At 41.0% G+C, this 23,383-nt stretch overlaps 1 protein-coding gene across 1 annotated transcript in view; it reads right to left on the bottom strand.

Annotated features, from left to right (window-relative positions):
- ptgir (prostaglandin I2 receptor) overlaps window positions 1-11,090 on the bottom strand; it is a 29,154-nt gene extending 18,064 nt beyond the window's left edge. Inside the window, exons 1-2 of the mRNA XM_017424702.3 lie at window positions 10,867-11,090; window positions 9,684-10,729 (exon numbers count right to left, since the gene is read on the bottom strand). Coding sequence (XP_017280191.1) covers window positions 9,684-10,514 — 831 coding nt within the window. The 5' untranslated portion in view covers window positions 10,515-10,729; window positions 10,867-11,090. The remainder of the gene's footprint in view (window positions 1-9,683; window positions 10,730-10,866) is intronic.
- Window positions 11,091-23,383: the final 12,293 nt, after the last annotated feature.

The following is a 23,383-nucleotide window of genomic DNA, read 5'->3' as shown; positions in this document are numbered from 1 at the left end:
AGAGCATCATCTTTCCTCGGATGCCTGGATGAGCGTTTCAATCACAGCATCACCTGGAGAACAAAACCGGCGCGGGACACAAAGCGGCCACAACATGTGCCTCTTCCCATATGTAAACGTCCAGCTCCCATGAGTCATCTGACACCTAAAGGCCAAGCAAAGGCCATGGGATACTCCACAGACATGACTTCCATTGTGCTCATTCCAGAAAGATCTAAAATTAGTTTAGCTTCCACCGTCAGCGATGATGCTCTGGTCCCTTCAATCTATCAGGGAGACAAGGGAAGAGGAGACGCTTGGAGGATGGAGAGGCTTCTCAGTGGGCGGCAGTGCCACTTAGATTAATTGAATGTACAGAGCAGTTAAATGGATTGCTCAAATCTTTTCAAGTGGGGTTCTGAGAAAAGGTTATGAGCAACGATTGTCTTACCTGTTGTTGACAGTGGTTTAAACGGCCTCAGTCTAACCAGATTGACAAGCTAATGGCTAGTCAGAGTGGGGAGCAACTTGAATCGCAAGAATTTCACGGCGGTTTCTGTGAACCCTATTTAATAAGGCTTTGCATCGCTGTCAGTTTCACGTTACGCTGTTATTTAGATGGCATTTGATGATTATTTTAAGCAAAGACAGCAGCAGCATCAGGTGGCTGTAGCGCTTCCTGTGCTGGCTCAGTCACTTCCTGAAGGTAAATCATAATATTTCTGCTGGAATAACCAGATAATGAGAAACCAATGGCGATGCAAAGGTTTCATCAACAAGCCTTCACTTGAACTGCTATAAATGTTTAGGGTTGAAATTGTTTTAACATGTCAGATTATTCTGGAAGAAATATCAGCCCATTTCCTGCAGAAGTGCCCCAGTTTGCACCAGAAATGCTACAGCTAGCTGCTAACTATAAAATCCTATATAGATAGTATTATAGTGAGAAGCTGACTCAATGTAAAGGCTTATAAAAAAGAATTCGCATAAACCACTGTGACATTTTTGAGAATAAAATTGTTTTAAGATGGCTGCAATCCACTTTGGTCTTGGCTTCGCTCAGACTAGCCACAATTTCTCCCAACCGAGGTCATTCAAAGAATTATCCACAACAGGTAAGATGGTAGCTGTTTATAACTTTTACACAGAACGCCACTTTAAAAGATCTGAACAATAAAAAGGAAGAAATTTACTGTCATAAAACGTCCTGAAAACCCCACAGAAGCAGAGATTTATAGCAGTAGTTCTAATGTTTTGAATGTTTACTCATGAAACATCCTAAGTTAATCACCGAGCCACAAAGCTCTTGCTTTTTCCTGTTATGTTTGCTTTTTTAATTAGTGGAATTGCTCAGAATGTAACCTAATGTGTTTTGATCTAAATCTAAATCCCGATCAAGGTGTTTTTTCCAGTCTTGATGGAGGCATGCAGTCTTGCACAACTCTTGTTTTGAAAGCATTCTATTATTTATTTATTTATTTATTTATTAATTTAAAGGTTCTTCTTCTGGTTTTTCTAATTCATTAAGGTTTATGTTAGCTCACCCAGAGAAAATACAGGACTACGGATCGACGAACACCCACAGCTGTTCATCATTGTGAGGCACGAACAGAACAAGCTGACATCATCTTCGGTCTTTCAGGAAACATTTTACTTCTTAACGAGAATATTTACAGCTGTTTTTATTGCTCACTCAGTTTTTATTCTGCCCTGAAACCACAGGTTTTTGATTCTGAAGGCCATTACTGTGTACCGAAATGCTCTGGGAAAGAACTGCAGTGACTTCAGCTGAGAGTCATCTCGGATCTTTCTGAAGTTCCGGGACTTCCCCCCTTTTCACCCTAATAGTTTCTCCTGATTCAGAGCCAGTTGGATGAGGGCAGTGTTGGTGACACGCTCTGGTCCTGTTTTTCAGCATATTTTTAAATGGCATTCAAGTCTGGGCGTTGACTGGGCCTGTCGAGGGACGTAAGAGCTCCTGGCTCTGTTAGGACTCCTGTATCCAAGATTACATGTGTTTTGGTTGATGTGGAAACAAACACTCGCTCGAAAGGAATGGCGCTCATAAGGAGCCTACAAATGGTGCTTTAATACATCTCAGAGTTAATGAATGTTTAAGTGTTAGTAACTAGTATTTTAATATCTGTAGAGGGGGTTTTCCACCAAACGATTTGCAGTTCTGAATCAGAACCAGAGCAAAGAAAAGTTTTTGTCAGGAGCAGAGGGCCGGCTCATGCTGACCACCAACCAAGGAAAATGTTGTGAGCGCCATGTTTAAAAATCCTGAATTTAGGACAAAATACTCCACTTCAGTGTGAATAAGAAGCCAAAATAGTAGTGGAAATAACATCACCTCATAGCCTGTCATCTACCTGTAGTTTCGTTTTTTTTTTTTAAATATCGCCATCACAATCTCTGCTGTTAATTGGACTGATAAACACTGTTTGGCTGTTTTAGTGTCACCAACAGGTGTTTAGGAATCCTGTTGAAACTCAAAGATCCTCCATGATCGGAGGTCAGAGATGTCTGTCGGCAGAGTGTTCGCAAACAGAGACTGCTGCTTATAAACTAGAGCAATCCTGGTCCCAGAGGGCCACTATCCTGCATGTGGTAATTGTTTCTCTGCTTTGACACACCTGATTTGAATGACTGAGTGATAAACAGGCTTCTGCAGAGCTTGAAGACCTGCTGAAGAGCAGAGAAACATCTAAAACATGCAGGATAGTAGCCCTTCGCTGGTCTAGATGCTGATGATGTTAAGATATGTGACTGTGGGAGTAACAGGGCAGACCCTGTGATCCGTGGAGATAAACTGTCTCCTCGTTCTGGGATCCTCTCCAGCAAGTCAAAATACAACAGCGGGAGGACCAGTCGTCTTCTGGCAGAGGTGTTTGATGTGACGTTAATGACGGTGCTCTGGGTTGGCTGTGGAAAGCCAAACCAGTTCTTAACTTTAGTTTTGAAGAACCGGTTATGGTGAGAACCAGTTCTAGCATTGTTCCAGGCAGCATGACTCCACGAGTTCTTCTCTTTTGTTTTAATCCCGTCTGCCAGAGTTAGATTTATGAGCTGTCGCACTGATTCTTGGAGGCCTGGAGGCATGATGCTCACAGGCTGTAAATGTGTCAAAGCAATCCAGAGTCCCGCCCTCAATCTCCTCAGGTAACGTTTGGAGCTTCTAACCACATCTACATTTTAAGTACTCTGTTTTATTTTTACTGTTGTGTCCTTCTTGTGTGTATAACCAATGTGACAATAATACAAAGTTTTTTTTTAATAGTTTGGGGAAGACTCTCATTAATTAAATGTGAATGGCAGAACCTCCTTGATAAAACAAAGGTTTATGTGTGTTTGTATATCTTTTGCTGATCTATAGTCAATCACAGAATGGGCAGAGGTTAGTTTTGGAAAATTATTAACAAAAGTTGAAGTAAGTGGTTACACCGAACCACCAAAAGCAGCACAATTGTGATATTTAAGGATTTTTGCAAAATTTGTGCAACATCAGTCAGTTTGTGTTCCTCTTTCGTTGTTTCAGATGACAGGATGGATACAGTTGTTGAGAAAATGCCTGAACAGTGCTGCAAATCAAGTTCTATTTTAATCTACAATCTACTTCTGTCTAAAAAGAATACAGCCTGTAAAGATGTAATGTTTTTACATTTCACATGCAGAATACTTAAAAATGAAATTATACTTTCATTTATGCTTAAGGTAATTTCTGACAGTTTACTTTGTAAAGGTGCTAAACATTTGCACCATGCCAATGTGGATGATAAGAATCTAATTTGCACATTAGGCACTTGTGATTCAGTCTTGTGAAATTAAATTAAACTGACGCACCCTGCCTTGCTGTTCCCCTCTTTATAATCCTAGCAACCAGCTGGGTAGCAATGGACCAAAAGAAGAGCGAAAGCCCTACGTCAGACATGATTGTGGCACAAAAAAAGGGAAATGTATCTGGGAAAAGTGGGCTTTCCTGTGGATTAAAGCCCTGTCTACACTAGTTCACATATACTGATTATTTTCCTCATTTATACTTTTTTTATCCGTTTACGCCATAGAAACACTGAAGTACCCATGCCACCCAACTAAGAATGCCTACATTAATGACAAACCAAAATACAGCTTGGCTACAGATCCTCCTAAAACCCGTTTTTAGGATACAGGTTTGAGTTTCCTCTCATTTACTATTTCAGCGCAAAATTTGACAGCAACAGGACCAAGATAAAGCAAGAAAAGCCCAGTAAAAACAGCTCCACATTTGCACTTCTAGTGATAGTCGGCAGGCACAAAATAAGCTGCTGTGTCGTAGTTTCTGAAAACCCCAGTATCTCCTGTCAGTGCAGAGGCAACAGAAATCTCCACTTCGGAAAGCATTTTTAAAAAATATATAATTTTCTTCCCACCAAAAGCAGTTTTTGTGTGATCAGGAGGTGCAAACACAGCAAACAATACCTGCTTTAAAAAAAAATACTCTCAGTTTTGTGCATAGGACCAAAGTCCTGGATTTGAAACAAGCAGTCATCAGACACACTACACCCAGAACAGGTCACCAGTCCATTGCAGGAAATATAGGAGTCAAACAACCGTCTACACACACCCCCAAACACCCCCACCCACACCCACACACACACATACACACAAACACTCCCCCACACATGCACACTCACACCAAAAGGTCAATTTAGAATCACTAATTAACCTAACAGGCATGTTTTTTGGTCTGTGGGAGAAAACCAGAGTGTCCGGTAAAGCATTCATTTCAGTTACGGCCTAAATCAAAAATCTAATTTTAAGTTTCCTCACAAGACTAAAAGGTTATGTCCTCACATCATCCCTTAAACATAGTTAATGAACTCTCTCAAAGTTCACATGATGTAACGTGACCCGGATGTAGAGGTGAGATGATGATCCCATTAGGATGAGTAAAATATTATGTTTCAGTTTGTGTTACTGGATGTTCGGCAGAGTGAAAGTGTTAAAGCTATTTTTATCCACGTAATCCTTTTCCGCCGCTGGATTTACTTCATGGATCAATATGTTCCTCCCTCACGCTGTACGTCACAAACACGTGGGTCGATATAAGTCTGCTGATGACGACTCAGACGAGGTGTCTGAACTAATGGAAACCTTTTATGACTAAGTCAGAGTGGCGCTCAGGAGGAAATGATCGAAATCACCTGAAGATAATTTTATTAAAAGTGCCAAAGTGAAGGACGAAGAGTTGTTTTTTTAACGATGTTTGCTCTTCAATGACGGAATGGTGGAAAACATCTAGAGCTAAAACTTTCCATCTTTTCCAAAATGCGGCGCAGGAGTTCATCGATCCATTGACCTGTGGCCTTTAGGAAGCCTTGTGGTTTCCATGGTAACACCAAGAGGAAGCAGCGAGGGACTGCTGCAGCGACAAAGAGAGAACTATGGACTTTCGATATGCAGCTACTTGTCATGAAACGTCAAACAAACACAAAAATGTTCATGTTCGCATGTGCATCTGTGATTTGATTCATTACAGAAACCGCTGCCGGTTTAAAAGCTTTTAATCAGAATTAATTATTAAATCTTATTCTTGCCTTGGTGAGTGTAAATGTGATTTTTGCACAAATGGGTTGCAGTAATATTACACTTCGTAGCGCCGCTTTATTAGTTAGAGCTCACTGGGAAGAGAAGGCCTTAAGTGGCTGACCTGATTAACTTCAACAGCTTTTGTTTAACAAATTAAACAAGCAGCGGTCATAAATTTTGTCTTGTAACAGTTTTTTTCAAGATGTGTCAACAGCCTGATTGACTACAAATCATATAAGGCCCTGAGTACAACCTGTACTCAAAACAAATAAAGAGTATTTTTTCACAGAACAGCTGGGGAGCTAAAATTCATCACGTCACGTTATCGTTCTTGGGCTACTGTAATTGCACAGTTTGCGCTGTAAATCAATAAGAGGCAATGTGTAATGTCCTGGGACAAGCCTGAGAAAGTGGCGTGATTCAGGTAACGCTGAGAAAGACAAACATTTGCCGTCACTAGATTACTCCATAAAAGACGGGACACCGGTAAGATCAATAAGAGATGTTGGGGAGGGAGGTTCTGAAAAATTCCTTTAAATTGCACCATCTTCCCTCAATGCAACCCCACAATATGTGACTTTTCACTTCCTTGAAAATATGAAATTTTGCTCGACTGCTGGAAAGAACCACACCTCTGACATGTTCTCTATTCTAAAGCCTTTATAGGCAAATGTAAGATTGTGAAACTGGTGATAAAATGTCTAAGATCACTATTCACACATGTGAGCCAAGCCTATTTAATGAAACTCAAAGCAGTTGTTCAGTCTTTTGAAAGGGGTTGGAAAGGCTGTGAATAAATAAAAGCTAAACTGTATCAGAGTGGATTTATGTCATCCATCTATTTTTTAAATTCTGCTTTTTCCATGCAGGACCACTGTGTGAGAGGAGGGGGACACGCTGGTCGGGTCACAAGTCCATCACAGGGCCACACAGACACAAGCAACATGTAGCTGTCGTGTCACAGTTAGGTACAGACGGTTTGGACGGGTACACTGAACTGATGATGAATATATCAGTCACAGGCGATCAGGTTTTATTTAACTGCATCAACAGCAAAATCAGAAAAGATGAAAGAAAAAAAATATTATCTGAGTATGCTACACCAGTGGTGTCCAATCCTGGTCCTGGAGGGCCACTATCCTGCATGATTTAGATGTTTCTCTGCTCTTCAGCAGGTCTTCTAGTTCTGCAGAGGTCTATTAATTACTCATTCATTCAAATCAGGTGTGTCAAAGCAGAGAAACGCCTAAAACATGCAGGACGGTGGCCCTCCAGGACCAGGATTGGACACAAATGTGCTACCAAAGAACTCATGGCTGGTACCACTGATTGTGAACAGCTGCAGTGGAGGCAGATGAGGGTGCAAGTATGGCAGGCAGTTCTATCATAAAAGCCAAACTTTGAAAACAAGCCAGTAGTATATTTATTTAACATCCCCGATATCAAGCCTTATCACACCAGCACTCAGCTGGCTGAGAAGTTTGAGTGTTGCATCCATTTTTTTTACCAGTTTACCATTAGCATTTGAAGAAAACACTCCTTGGTTTTTGTTTTTATAGTAATAATTTTTTAAAGAGAAAACTTTCTGGAGTTTATCAAACTTTCTGTTTGACACGTGCCCTGTGGGTTACTCCCTACAGTTTAGATCAGATTTAAAAAAAAGACCGTAAAGTATGACTTTTTTTATTTTAGAGCGAATTTACCATTCAAAAAATCCTATATTGCTGTAAATGTAAATTTAAATGTAAATGTAAATGAACTGCTACCTTAGACCCTCTCTACTAACAAGGGTGGTTTTTCCTCTCTGCTTCTGGGAGAGTTATTGTCTGTAAAAACTAAAACAAAGATTTTCTTTTTAATGATTCTTAACCGTACCCAACCAGGATTTATGCATATTGAACACTATTTAAAAAACCTTGACAGAGCTGTCATTTCTGTGTTATACACTTATTTACGTAGGATTCTCTGATTATTTCTGGCACAAATAGCAGCTGCTGCAGCTACCTGCACAGTGTTCCCAGTGCAGGCAGCAGCGCTTCCGGCAGGAATATTGTCATATTTGTACAAATAAAACCATGTAACGTAAAACCGATAATGATGCAAAGGTTAAAAAAAAAAAACAGTGTTTGCATCAACCCCTGTGACATTTTCTGAAATAGGAGGCGTTTTAAGTCTTGGCAATACTCAGACTAGCTCAACAATCTGGTGAGGATTAAACTCTATTTCTGAAAAATGATGTAATTCAGAAAGCAACCGAACCACACTTCAAAAGATCTGGACTATCACTTTGGGTTAAAAAAGAAACTATTCACCTTCCTGCTTGTTCTCTTCACCAACATATATCAGTAATATGACAAGGCTGAAGAGCGCAAACTATACCACATCACATTTGAGGTATACTTAGTGACTTAAAAGAGCTTTAAATAATCGTAGATTAACCAGAAAGACGCAGAAAAGGGTTGTTGCCTCATATACTAAAAGCAAGAATTGAATGCAGCTTGTACTTTTTTATGTGAAGGAGAAAACTGAAAAGAGAATAAAGTAAATTTAAGCAACAGCATGTCAACTTTGCAACAAAGCGAGTCAGTCTCTTCTTGATTTTATTTGCAGACATTTTTCGTGCTGTGAGCCGAACCAACCGTGACCTCAAACCTGTTTGAAGACCTGTGACGACAGCTTAGACGCGATGTCAAGCTTACCCACAACCTCCTGGGTTCTTAGCTACGACCGCAAAGATGTATGCAAGAAAACAGGGACACGACCGTCTGAAACATGAATCTTTGTATGAGCGGCAAAACATCCGTAAATGATTCAAAATGACTGAATCTACAGCACAAATTGGGCTTGTAACTCTAGACTGATTATTGAACCAAAGACACATGTGAGTTAGCTAGTTTGTGATTGTGTTGGATTAGACATCTAAGATAAAACATCCAAACAATTTCCAAGAACTCTTCGTAGGTCTCAAATCGTCTCCTGCGTATTTTCTGATTCACATTAAAATTCACATGTGCTTGCAACTTGTGGTCTTGAGATGTTTCTGAGTCTTACTCAGAGAACAGTAGCGTTAGGTCATCATTGTTTATTTTCCCCTGGGTTTTCTCTGACACATAATTTGGGTGAAATACCGCAGCGTGCCCTGAAGGTGAGTCAAACCTTCGGGCCTCATGTTGCCCCTAAACCATCCAGACGCAGACTATGAATGAGTAGATGGTGAACAAACCACTAGATCATCAGGCTGTTACATGCACCTTCCACAGATGAGACACGTTTTACAGAACCCACATTCACCATATCCTTCTGTCTAGATATTATTAGTTCACCGGGTTTTTGTGTTGTGGCCTTGCTGACCCAGACAGAAAACCTTCGCTGCTGGGAAGAGGCAAGGTAAGACCAGTTCTCCAGGGTTATTGGATAAGGCACACTCCTTGAAAGTATGAACAACTGGCACGTTAAATAAACAGCTGCTCAGTACAAACATATGTGCGTGGTGGCGACTGGGCTCTCAGACACACCTACAAAGAGTCAATGGAGCACGGCACAGCCGTTAGGGAGACTTAATGGAGCACATACCTCAGCAGTGAAAACAAAATCAGTTGCCATGCCTGTGGAGCTTCTTGTGTACATGAAAGGAGTACAGAATGAGGGGAAGGAATTAATTTTATTAGCATTGACACACTGCTCTGATAGCAAACGATAAATCCAAAAACCCTCACTTATGTGTGTCAAAGATAAGAACCGAATCTGCTGTAGTTCCCCTTTTTGTTTCATTACCTTTCTTCTACATCAGGGATGTCCAACCCTGGTCCTCGTGGGCCACTATCCTGCATGTTTTCCTTATTTCTCTGCTCCAACACACCTGATTCAGTGGTTAAATCACCTCTTCATGTTCTGCAGAAGCCTGTTAATCACCCATTGATTCAAATCAGGTGTGTTGGAGCAGAGAAACAAGTAAAACATGCAGGATAGTGGCCCTCAAAGACCAGGGTTGGAGACCCCTGTTCTACGCGTTTTGATTCATGTCTCAGACCTGAGAAAATTCTAAATTTCTGTGTGAAAACGTTCCCTTCCAGGACGGTGACATATCATGACTCAGAGCTGAAAGTGAGAAATGCTGAAGGAAAATGTGAACTCACGATCAGGGGCAGGGAGCACACCACAAAGATGACAGTCATGAGCGCCAGGAACACCAGGTATTCCATTTCCTCTTCGCCCCGTCCGAACCAGGCCAGGCTCAGCCTCTTCTTCCTCCCCATCAACACCACCGAGCCCCGCCGGACCATCTGGTTCCGGTGCATCTGGCACAGGCTGACGATCACCGACCCGTTGCAGACAAACACAATGAAGATCAGCAGTGCCATGAGGGACGAGTAGGACAAGGAGAAGGCCAGCACCAAGTTAGCGTTTTCGTTCCCTCTTGGGTCCATATCAATGTAGCACCACGTCCCAGGGCAGTACTGAGTGAACCTTCCATAGCCGCCGTACGGCAAGACGCAGAAGACCACGGAGAAGAGGTGAATAAAGATAAGACTGAATTTGGCAAAGCTGGGCCGGATGTGCATGGAGTAAAAGTAAGGGTGGCTGATGGCCAAACAGCGTTCGATGGCCATGGCGCACAGGATGAGCGTGGACGCCAGGCCAAAGAAACTCACCGCAAAGCCAAAAAGGTTGCACAGCCCATCACCTCCCAGACCTATCAGGGATAGGTTTTTGGCGTAGCAGACAAACACAGGTGGGCTGAGGATGCAGGTGCCTAGCAGGTCAGTGAGGACCAGGCCGGTCACTAGGATGCAGAAGACCGACGACCTGGAGTGGTGCTTCCTCTGGTGCACTCCGAGGATGACGAGGGCGAGGAGGTTTCCCCCGACTCCGCACAAAAACATCAAGATGGTCGTCCTAAGCTTGTCATCAAGAGCCACAATGGAGGTCCTGTTGTTGCATGATCCGTTTGAAACAGAGCTGTTCATGGTTGTCTTTCCCACAGGGGGGATTCTCCTGGTCTGAGAGGACTTAAAGAGTTTCCAAAATCCCAGACAACAGGAGAAAATACTGCCCACCGGAGACGATCACTTGGCAACACAAACAGCAGGCGTGAAATCCATGATCCTGACTTGCCTCAAAACCTGTACTCATAACCTTCTTCTTCTTTCATGTTTCTTGCAGTCACCGTTTTGAAATCTTTCTGTGGAACAAAGCAAAAAAAAAAAAAACTTCAGTACTTTCCTGAAACATAAAAACTATGAAATCATATTTAGGTTTTTACATATGGCTCAATCTGAAAGTATCAGCACTGAACACACCACAGTAAAAATTGCTCACCTTTTACTGCAGCTAAATCAGTGAGGCAAAAATAATAAAAAAAACAACAACTTCTTGTTCTTCTTTTTCTTCCTGCTCCAGGGACTCTTTGTTTAAGACACTACGTGGGGAAAAGCTGAAAAGATACTCAGATTTCAAAGTACTGCTGCTGCTGTCTACAGACAGACCTTTCTGGACAGAGAGCTGCAGCTCTTCTGGTAAAGCTTCCCCTCCTCCTGTGCAGTTTTGTGTGCGCCTCCCTCTGTGTTTCTGATCGATACTTAGTCCCACCCACAACACAGGATATGTGACTGAGAGCTGACGATAAAAAGAGAAACACCTAAATGCTGTGGTGAAAGTCATTTTAAACCAGCTGCTGCTGTTTCCACTCACTCGGAAGACTCTGCACTTCTGTGTGTGTGTGTGTGTGTGTGTGTGTGTGTGTGACTAAATTATTTACAAAAGCAGATAATCTGATAAACTTAATCTGATGCATAAGATAAACTTTAAAACTCCCAGTGATATAGTTTTTTTTTGCAGACACTTTGCACAACCTTGGCTTCTACCGATATGAGCTCAAAGGAAAACAAAACAAAAAAAGCAATGTAATTAGTCTTTCGTTTGGTTTGGCTGTGTCTCTCCCAAAAAGTTTTAAACTGCCTTAATCTCAGCCAGTTTACATTTCAGGCAGCATTTCCTGTCACCGCGTCTCGGCTGATTAATGGAGGGACGGCGCACATGACTAAATATGAGAGCCAATGGAAGCTGCTCGGGTTTGCTGGTTAATTTCTCATCTCTGGTAGTTTGTGTTTGTGTTTTCTTTCGAGGGGGATGTTTTGTGGATTTTAGGTGTGGCTGTAAATCTTGGTTTAGACTTGGACTTGGTTTACCGTGTTCGATTCAGATTTTTGGCTCTGCACAGCAGTTGGTTGTTACGATACATTCATTGGCCTTGGCGTTCAAAACGGCTAACAATGAAGGTTGAATATCTCATTGAAGCGAGACCTATCGGGGACGGAGACATTCCCGCTCACTGCCTCCTCTAATTTACTTTAAACCATTACGAGGAACTCTCACATGAGGGTGCCACACATTCTGTGTTTACAGTGTCGGTGCCAGTAAAACAAGCCGAGGTGCCACTTCTGAACAAACAGCAGACACTAAAGCTCGAAACAAATATTGCCACATGCGCAGGTTATTCTTTGTACCAGTTTGTGAGCACACCAAATGAGGCAAAGAGACCACAATGGCTGGTAAATTTACACAAGTTCTCACTGTGATATACGGGAAGTGCGCTATGGCTGCTGCGAACTGTGCATTCAGAGGACCGTCGTGTTTGTCTTGTGACTAAACGTTAAATACTAAGTCAGAGGAAACATATGGATGGATGCACATGTGCTTTGCAAAGGTCTTATGTAATCAGAGTTATTTAAGTTTTTTTGTTTGCTTCCAAAGAACCAGACTTTCTTGTAATCATGGTCTTGATCAACATTTTTCCCCAACCTTACAGAAGTCTTTCGAAGCTTTTATTTTGCCGTGAATCATTGAGAAATTAAACAACTCCTAAACTCAAAAAATAAATCCTGGTTGTAAGTTTGCATATCAAACAACTGAACAGATGGATAGTGAATGAGTCTACGTAAGACTAAACGATAGATGCTGGATGAATCTACCAGTTTGCTAAAACATGAAGGAATCTGATCTAACGCCAATAATTTGGGGTTTTGGCACCACCAGAGAACTTAAAGCATGAAAAGGACTTACAAACCACAAAATCCCAGCACTGCCCTTTATATGTTTTGGCATGCTGAGCCTTGACTGAATGAAATACAAAAGAAAAATACTTAAAACCCAATGGAGGTATCCAAATTTAACATTTGATTTGAATTCAGAGGACGCCCCTGCCAAGATCACGAGTGTTTGGACTGTATTAAAACACCCGTCATACGCTTTACTTTATTCAAAAACAGACTGAACATGAGTCGAAGCTGTCTTGTTGTGATGAGATGGAAACATGTGGTCTGGTAAGTATCATTTCCTCTTTCGTTAGAGTGTCAGGAAAAAAAAAAAAACTGGGCTTCTGTCCACTGACTGTAAAATCCGCCTCTTAAATCATCTCGAACTGTGAACACGAGCAATGAATGTCGTTTGAAGATCGGAGGGAGGGGAATTTACTGACGCAAATAGGTGATTTTCAGGAATAGTGTCCATGTCATCTAAAACTTTATAATTCATAATTCACTTGAGATTGGAGCCGCTTTGGCACTAAAACTGTTCTGACTTGGGTTACGAAACAGTTTGAGTCGCTGATTCATTACTGGAAGCGGAATATCAGACCGTAGAGATAAAAAAAAATCACTCTCAGAGGCCCACTTTCAGTGAAAGAATGTGCGTGTGTGCTTACCACATCGGTTATTGTTTTTCCTCCATTTGTTTTTAAATATTAAGTGCAGAAAACATCTAGGAATGTTAATCACTAAATAATTAAATTAACCAAGCACGTCTTTTCAGCTGTGCATGTTATGGCAGTTAGGAAAAGTTGTTTTTTTTAATTGCCATCATTTATTATTATTATTGCTCTCATTAAGGTGGAAAATAACATTTAGTGAGTCAGAGCTGAGGTCAGCTGTGGATCCTGACGTAAGCCTTCCAAATATAGTTCGGGTGTGTTTTAGTTTCCGTAAACCAGCCGGTTTTGTTGACTGAATTTCAGAAAATTATTTCCAGTTTAGGTTTGTCTTTACTGATGGAGTTGCACTAAACTGTGATCGCTATGACTGAGCAGTTTAATCATCTCTTTAAAAAAATTTGCTTTTAAGAATTAAGAAATAAATGTTACTTAATGCAAAACTAAAACTAGCTCTGTGAATGACACCATTTTGGGGGAAAAAAAACATGTTGGATTCTGACAAGCTTATGGCTAGTCTGAGCTGGGTTAACAACAACATGGATTGCTGCCCTATTATTATTTTTTTTAATGTGAACAATACTTTATGAAGCTTTACTTTGTTGTCAGCATCGAATCATTCCAACAGATGATATTCCTGCTGCACCGGAAAGCTAGCACGTTTTGCACTTTAAAATAACAATAATTCCTTTTAACTAACTGCGTAAATCAAAGTTGAAGAGGTAAAAGTTTATGAAACAGCATTCACTGGAACTGGTATAATATTGTTTTAAATTAGACGTTTTTTTTTTTTTTTAAAGACTGCAACGAAACACCTTGTTCCTGCCCTTCATCAGATTAGCCGATAGCTCGGCAATCTGGTTCAAATTTCACTATTTCTCCAGACTGAGGTCATTCAAAGAGCTATCTACAACAGACACACATACAGGGGTTAGACAATAAAACTGAAACACCTGGAACATCCCTTTCAGACAGCCTCCTCTTGCGTCCAAAGTTGATCCTGTTGGATGTGGTTCGTCCTTCTTGGTGGTATGCTGACATTATCCTGGATACTGTGGCTCTTGATACATCACAAAGACTTACTGTCTTGGTCAAAGATGCGCCAGCAAGACGTGCACCAACAATTTGTCCTCTTTTGAACTCTGGTACGTCACCCATAATGTTGTGTGCATTGCAATATTTTGAGCAAAACTGTGCTCTTGCCCTGCTAATTGAACCTTCACACTCTGCTCTTACTGGTGCAATGTGCAATTAATGAAGATTTGGCCACCAGGCTGGTCCAATTTAGCCATGAAACCTCCCACACTAAAATGACAGGTGTTTCAGTTTCATTGTCTAACCCCTGTAGTTCATAACCTTTCCACAGAGCCACACTTGAAAAGATCTGAACAGTTGTTTTAACAATTAAAACAAAAACTGTAAAGAATGTAAAAACAGTCAGTAATCTTAGCTTTGTTACCTTTTCTACTTCTGTGCTTTAAATTACTCTATTACTGCATACATTAGAGCTTCTTTTGAACAAAGAAAACTCAAACATCTTTACTACTTTTACTTCTTTTCTGTTTGTAAAAATTTGTGCTTTCAAGACAGACTTGAATAAGAAAATGAATTCTTGAGAAATGATAACAAAGTTAGCGGGAAACTGTACATCAGCAGAGTTCGAATGTCTGGAAATTCACTTCAACAAGCAGGAAACAAACAGGAAATCAGATTTTTTTTTTATTTTAACAAACACATGTGTGACACATCATTCCCATTTTATGCTGCTTTATACTTTAGGCCCCAGTGGGAGAATTTTAGGCTTAGAACTGGCGTTTTATTTGTGGGTTTTTTGTGGTCAAATTTCCAGGAAGGAATGGTCTACCAAGACGAACTGCAGCAAGTCAACTCGAGCGCCGTGAAGACATTACCTACATTAATCTGTGAAACCGTGGTTTTCCGAGAACTCAGACAGAGAAACAAAAGAGAAATCGGGCTGAACTCTCAAAACAAAACTCATAAAAACCACATTTAGAACGACTCAGAGGTAGCAGCCTATGGCGTGTTTTCTATTTCTTGCTTTTGAGAGTACACTGAGAATGTAGCTTCCCCTTTCTGTCAGAGCCAAAAGCATTAATTACTCTGAATGAATTAAAAGTTAAATGCAAATGTTATTATATACAACAGAAAGATTTTTCTTTAGTAAAATCAAAACTTAAGATTCGTTGAAGTGGTTTCAGCAGATTTAAAGCAGGAAAAGATGTAAAAGAAAAAACAAACAAAGCAGATCTTCACAGCAGACTAGTTTGGCAGGGATCCATCTAAAGGTGACTGGAAATCAACATGTGGTCAGATTGGGTAAAAGGTATATAAAAGCAGCATTTCCTCATCAAAATCAAATCAACTTTATTTAAAATCACATTCAAAACAACCAGAGTCGACCAAAGTGCTGTACGATATATCTCGAGATCACATAAAAACATTAAAGTAAAAGCATTAAAATCCATATGAAACAAAAAAACAACCTTTAAAACCCAAAAATAAAATGTAAATGACATTAAAAAAAACCCAAACAGATTACATAAAAAGCCAAAGCGGGGCAGCAGTAGCTCAGTGGTCTTTTAATCCTGAGGCAGCAGGTTGAGTCAAGATGGCGTCCGGCGTAAAAACAGTTCCCAAATCTGTTGAGTGGCTTCGCTCCCTGCAGAGCGGAGCAGCCGAACTTAAAAAGCCAAGAAAAATAAGTGTGTCTTTTTACCTTTTATAGACCTTGGCAGAGGCGATACACTTGATTGGCAATAGAAGGGTATTCCACAGTTTCAGCAAAGGAACCATCTCCTTTACCGACTGATCTGGAACAGGGAACCTCCAGAAGGACCCGTTCAGGAGGTCTAGGATTTAAACAGGGGCAGAGAAGTTCAGATATATGTTCTGGGGCCAGAGAAGAGATACAAAAGTGCTTTACAACAGAAACAACAATAAGACTGTTTGTGTTGTGATTATGCCCTTATTTAAGAGGATCATTAGCACTTCTGAGTATTTAAACAATCAACAGATGGAGTCACACACCTTTGTCACTGTTATTTTATGGGTCGGAAGCTGAAAAGTTTGGGAACCACTGACCTAGACCCTGCAGGTTCATTTTTGATATTTTCTCGAAATTCAATGCATCCATACATGGCAGCAAAGTTGCCAGATTTAAATGTTTTTAATTTGTTGTCTCTGGTCTTTTAAGCAGAGCGGCACAGCGGTTAGAGCTGTTGCCTCCCAGCAAGAAGGCCGCAGGGTCGATTCCTGACCTGGGGCCTTTCTGGGTGGAGTTTGCATGTTTCCTCCTGTGCTCACAAGGGTTTGCTCTGGTTTCCTCTCACAGACCAAAAACGTGCATGTTAGGTTAATTGGTAACTCTTAAATTGTCCCTAGGTGTGAGTGGTTGTTTGTGTCCCTGTGATGGACTTGCGACCTGTCCAGGGTGTCCCCCCCGCCTCTCACACAGTGATGGCTGGAAATAGGTGCCAGCTCCCCGTGACCCAGAGAAAATGGATGGTCTTCTACGCCTAATGAACTTGCTGTCACTCCCATCTCGACACAGATCTGTGTTCTGTCAACATGAAGAGTCGTGAAAGGCTGTTTCTTAGGTCAAACATTATCATACTTAACCTTGGTTTCCTGACCTTCTCCGAGCTTATCTGAGTTTATCGTGCACGGTCAGACTTGAGGGAGTTGACAAGGAAAAACAGCACGGCTCGGACGGCGTTTTCCAAAATAAAACAAAAGCTAGAGAAACATCTTCTGTGAAACTCGATCCCGACCTGACTAACCTCTCTGCAGCCACCTGCTGAGGACGTCTTCGCCGGTTAAGGCATGTGTGCAGCTGAAGAATTTGCTGAGAAAACAAGATTATTTTTATCTGAACCTTATCTGAACCTTTTTATTCTGGTGGAATGGTTTGCATGTGAAATTTCTTTAGCTTTAGATCTAAAACACAGTTCTCCAAGTGGAATGACTGTCTGTGTCTATCATCCTATACAGGCTGAAAGATAAAATGGTAAATTTAAGCACAAATTTTACGCATTTAAAAAAAATGTGCAAAAAAACTGCTAAAATCTCCAATAAAGGAGAAGGAATCATGATTTCCCAAACAGTCCAGATGCAAAAAATATATATTTTTAAGATAAATTGTCATTATTTTGTTACGGACACACACCACAGTTTGATAAAGTCAAGAAAACAAAAGAAAATCGTTGTTACGGCGAATTAGAAAAGAGCCCTTGTAGGAATGTTTTGTTGAAAAACATTTTATTGAATTATTGATGGACTCATAGAACAGACCACTTAAGGCCAAGGGATGATTTTCTCTAAAAGCATCCCACATTTTCTTGTTTTTCTGAGCAGCAGACTTGTAAACACTGACTCCAGTCATGCTGTATTTGAAGAACTGTTGAATAACTCAAAGCACTTTCTGGTTAAAACTGATCAGCGGGTGTTTGATTGTTGTTTATATCATACAGCATGGTTTGATAATGACTTACAGGGACACAACATGAACTAAACAAGCGCAACATTTTACTTTTCTTCCAGGGAACATTTCGAACATCATAACTTTATTTAAAAACTAATGACAATTAGGACCACAAAACTGACTATGAAGCTACTGATCTAAAAACAAAAACCCAGCAAAATGCATCTTAGGAGTTCAGCAGTTTTCTTTATATCATAAATATGATCATTAAAAAGAAATTATTCAAACTATTTTTCACAGGAAACAAATGACAATCAGAAGTGAGTGACAACTTGGTTCTTTTAAAAAACTATTTAAAAAAAGCTGGAACAGAGAGAAATCCTCATCGTTTCACGAGTTTCAAAGACATCACTTTTTGTTTGAACACCCAAAGTTTAGTCTGAGAAATCTTTCTTTGAAGGCTCAACGCCTTCAGGGGACAGTTCAGATCTTTGGGTAGAGTTTGATTCTGACTCGACTGACGAGCCGACTGTGGTCAGTTTTGCATTAAACATTTAATAATCCTGCTAGAAGTGGCTGCACGGGAAGTGCTACAACTACCTGCCGCTGCTCTCTGCACTCAGATCCAACCATAGAATTATAAGTAAAAAAACAAAAACAAAAACTGTAATGCAAAATTGACTGGAGCTGTTTTAGTCTTGGGCTCGCTGTTTGCTCTAATTCTCTAATTCTAACAGCTTTCTACAACAGGTGAGATGTTAACTGTTCATAAGCGCGCCACAGAACCCCACTTCAAAGCATCTGAGTTACCCCTTTAAGGGCACAGAGACAACAGGTGCAGCAGCTTATTTTTGGTCCAGAGGCTGTTTATGCTCCGACTTGTTTGCGTTTTGGTCAGCGAGGACAGGATGACATCATTAAAGTGGCACGGTGCCAAAAATACAGGAAGACCATCAGCAAACAGGCATGTTCACAAACAACCTTATGGACATAAAGTTAATCGCCCACCGCCAAAGGAGAGAGGTGATAATGTTTTAGTCAGTGTCTTTCTGTGTGTGTGCTTGTCTGTTAGCAAAATATTTCATGGACCACATGACAGATTTCAACAAAACTCTCAGAAAGTAATCGATAGACGTTCATCTACAACTGATTAGCTTTTTAGAGTCAATCCAGTTCAAGGTGGCTGCCACAGCTAATCCGCCTTAAACTGCCCAAAAGTGACTATAACTTAATCAAATCTCCTAATATCGAGGTAAAGTAACACGTACTCCGAGCGCTGACAGATCTCGTGAGATCTCAGGCTGTGACGAGGTGAGACAGAAATGGCTCCAACTTAGTGATGTGCCAGTCCTGAACAAATCTTTCAAAACTCCGTTAAAGTTTGACTAAATCAGGAGTCAAAATCCTTTTTCCCCATTAACTCACCGGTTGGTCCCTGCTACAGCTCAGAAGAGACCAGGCGGGCATCATGTCACTATTATGCAGCATTAGCCCAGTTCTGGATGGCCGCCACAGCTAATTGACCTTAGCGAACACAAAACTGATAGTATCTCGGTTAATTTTACAGCCACTGAGCCAAAATTTGTTGTGATAATAGCTGAGAGTCACGCTCACCACATACTCTAATAACTAACAGAAGGGTGATATGCAGTGTTGGTTTATGTTTGACAGACTGGGTTAGTTGCATCATTCAAAAAGGGGAAGCTCCAGAACGGCTGGTGAGACGGTAATGAGTTCACTTCAGTTAATTTCTAATCCAAAATTAAATAAATCGAACAATCCAATTATTCAGAATTAAGTATTTGTAGTCTGATTATTCGAAGAGGGGAAAAGTTCAGTAGGGAGCAACGGTGTTGTGTTACAAGTCTAAAAAAAGAGAAAAATAACCATTTAAAGTGCAACCAGCATGACAGTTTTTTTGACATCAGGATATTATCAAAGAGTCTCCACAGAGTGATGAACTTCAGCCGTCCTCTCACAGGAATAATGTGAGCAGGAAAAGAAACAAAAAGCGCTGTGTGTTTCTGAAGCAAAGGAGCAACCATGCAAAGTGTGCACAGTCATGGGTGGAGGGTGCGGTGCAGCAAACACACCACAGGCCTGTAACCTCACCTGTCTCACAGCAGTTCTGCATCCTGAAAAGCTGCAGAAACCGTATCTGACATGATGCATTTTAAAGGTGTTTTTTGTTTTTTTTTTAAAATAATTTTATCAGATTTTATTTTCTGGGTCTCATCTGCAGCCAGAAACAAAGGGAGTCTGGTTCAGTTCGAACCTGATGAAACACCCCCATCTAGTGTTGACACTCCTGTAAAATCCCACATCTTTACACAGAATTGTTCTTAGTTCTTCATGGTTCACAGCACGTGTGACAATCAGATTTACCCTCATTTAAAATGTGAAAACTTTTGAATGAAGCACAGGATGAATGTGAGGACCGGTGATGTCACCAAACTGTGCACACCCTCAACTTTTATTACATTAAAATTAATACAAGGCTGCTGTACCATTATGATTTTACATTAAAATGAGATTAAATTAAAAATACTGAGACTTAATTAGGACTACTTCAACTACATTAGATGGTAAAACACTAATTATTACAACTTTAATGTAAAGAAGTTTAAACTAATACTTTAAACAAAATACTTCAACAGTAATACTTCAGTTCTTTCGTTATTACTTCATTACAAGTAAAACTTTTCTTTTTAACCTTTACTTATTAGCACAGATGTGTCTGAAGTATCAAAACTGAAATGTATTGTATAGATTTAAAACAGCATCATTATTATGAGCTAACATTTGTTGCAGTTTTGTTTAATTTTTTTGTCAGAATATTTGTTCAGTCAGACGTGACAGAAGTTTAAATTTAGCATTCTTACCAAATAAATAATTTAGACTTCAACTCTTAGTTAAAAACCCAATAATTAGTCTTTTGTTTTTTTGATGACTCATCATTCTTTACCTGCCCGTCAGCGTAACCTTTGACCTGACAGCTTAGCAAATGAGTGTTTTGACCTCTTTTGTAAACTGGAAAAAGGCAGAATGGAGCTCCTTTCCTTAACGGTCATTACTAAAATCCTAATTTTCATGAATTGTTTTATTTTGTATGAGGATGTAGAGGGCCGGATTGAGATGGTGCAAGGGCTGCTTCCGGCCCACGGGTCTTATTTTGCTTACGTGTGGGTGAACAGTTAGTTTTCCTCTCCTGTCAGGCTTATATTTTCTACATTCTTTGTATTGATGGCCTGCTATGTCGTTTCTTCATGCCTCATTGTTCACAAAAAAATAAAAATAAATTCTGTTTGTTCTTCTTTCCGACCCGTTTGCGCCGAGACATCAGTAACGCCCGGAGCCTCACGCTGTTTGTACAGTAAATGTCAAACAAGACACAAGGCAGGCATTGTGCGTTTCATGATGATATCATCAGGTTCAGGAAGTCAGGGTTAGCTCTGCACACCAGGCGTGTCAGGCCGATCAGGAGGAACGTCTTCTGAGAGCAGGAATAATTCGTCTTTGTTTCGTTTTCGCTGAATTCTCGCAGAAAACAAGGCTGAACTTCTCCCATGTGGAGAACCTTTCTGTGGCCGAGGACATTCTAAGTGTTTGTCGTCGGCACACGACTCAGAGCAAAGGTGCGAGGGTGACGGCTTTTACCTGTGGGCCTACGCCTCTTCAGAGCGAAGCTTGCTTATTTCAGCAAGACAATGCCTAACAGCGTTCTGCACATATTATAACCACACGGCGCCACAACGACAACAAAAAAGGCCCCGACTTGCCTGCAGTGCAGACAAGTCACCCCGCTGAATGTAACTCAAGCCTTACAAGGTAAAAAAAAACCCAAAGAAAAACTCAAAACAAAGGGTGCCCTGTTGAGCAGCTGAGCTCCAACATGATGCAATAATAAGAAATCCATCTTTTTTCCTCCCCACCCCCCCTGGTGGCCGGCCTCCTCAGATCACAGCCACCTTTTCAGCACCAAAATTAGTGATCAGCGTTTCCTGCGCTCAGAGCTGTACTTGTACCCACAGCAGAACATTAGTCAGAGAACATCTCCTCCCAGGGGAAAATGAGCTTTACTGTATATTAAAGGTTGCAGCCGAACACAAAGTCTCTTCACCTACAGCTTGAATTTTAGGTGCAAAACAGACACTCGTATTTTCTTCCACACTGCTTCAGTCTCAGATTTGCAATCATTTTAAAATATGTGAAACCCCACATTAGCTGTGCTGATCTGCCAGATACGGCGAGGACGGTGTGATGCTGACATCACCACTGCTGATAAATATCTGTGACTAACGCAGACGGATCCCTGTGCCAATTACCTCCTCTAAACTCTGACATTTAGTGGGCTTTCATGGCAAAGTGAAAGCCGTCGCAGAGAGCAGAGAAAAGATAATTACCGGCTGTCACAACCCGATCAAAGAGCCGGGTTGGAAACACCAGCTGAGATCAGTTTTAAAAAGGAGAAAATAAAAATTATTCCAACATTTATTTCCTTTTGTGCTTGTAATTAGTCTAAATATTTAGCAGTTATTTATCCCATTAAAGCCATCGCTCCAGCTGATTAAGGGAGTCGATGCAGAAGCAGTGAAACCCCCACAAATACTGCCCTGCTCAGCAGGTTTGTCCTGCATCCTGTCACATAGATTTGAAATAAAAATGGCAAATGATACATCAAAATGTTCCATCAGGAATAATACGATGTGGCTTTTTTGAGCTGTATGGAAATAAACATATAGTTTACAGTTTTCACACAAACGCAAGGTAAAATTGATAGGTTTTGGAGATTTTTCCAGAATTTTCAACTGACAGTTTGTGTGAATTGTCTTAAATGTGCAAATCTTTTGCAAACAAACTCCCACTTTTCATGGTGCATGTAGTTTGTGTCAAAGCGTAAGGGTTTCCGTCTCCTACAGTACATCTCTCACTGCTGTAAGACTCAAATTCCTCCAGAAATATATATTTTACCTCTTAGATTAATTGACACTTGTGACTATTAGTCTTCAGATTCTAACAGTTCAAGAATTTTTTAGATCAGATTTATAGCTTTCACACAACAGTCAGGGAGTGACAGACACAGGTGGGTGGTTACCATGGTGACCCCAACAGCCCACCAGAGGCAGCTTTAACATATCTTTTGACCGTGGTTCTCTTTCCCTGCTTTCCACGGCTCATAAATCAGTGTAAATTTATTTTCCTACTATAAACCATTACGAAACCACGTCTAGTCTGAATCGTGTCGAAGTGTTTTAGCTCCTGTGTCTCGGCGTGACCTTCCTGTCCACTGTTTACTACAGTCTGTCATCAAACACCTGCTCGTAATGCCGTTAGCCGAGCGCGACCCCGTTTCCTAAATCATTCACTTTATCTGCTTAACTGAACGAACGCGCAGACTTGCGTCCAATCGAACCCAGCCGCTCCAGATAAAACCCGTTTCCATTGGCTCTCGGCCTCGCCAGTCAGCGCCCGAGAGGTCGTGACCCCTGCCGACCTGGATTACCGTAGGCACCTGCAGCAATCCCTTTGAGCGGCTAAATATACTTTGCGCCCGAGATAGTTTCCCCCGGCCAGGGGAGGCGCTGACCCGACCCAACCCGGTGCGGTCCGAGGCCGTCTGGATTAGACTCGGCTGAAGGACGGAGAAGTTCAGCCCCGATTCAAATCAAATCAAGGGGATGCAGGTGAAG

Source organism: Kryptolebias marmoratus, linkage group LG2, assembly GCF_001649575.2.
Source record: "Kryptolebias marmoratus isolate JLee-2015 linkage group LG2, ASM164957v2, whole genome shotgun sequence".
NCBI classification, from domain to species: Eukaryota; Metazoa; Chordata; class Actinopteri; order Cyprinodontiformes; family Rivulidae; genus Kryptolebias; species Kryptolebias marmoratus.
The sequence above is the reverse complement of the archived record's forward strand: the minus strand, read 5'-3'. Positions and strand labels throughout refer to the sequence as shown.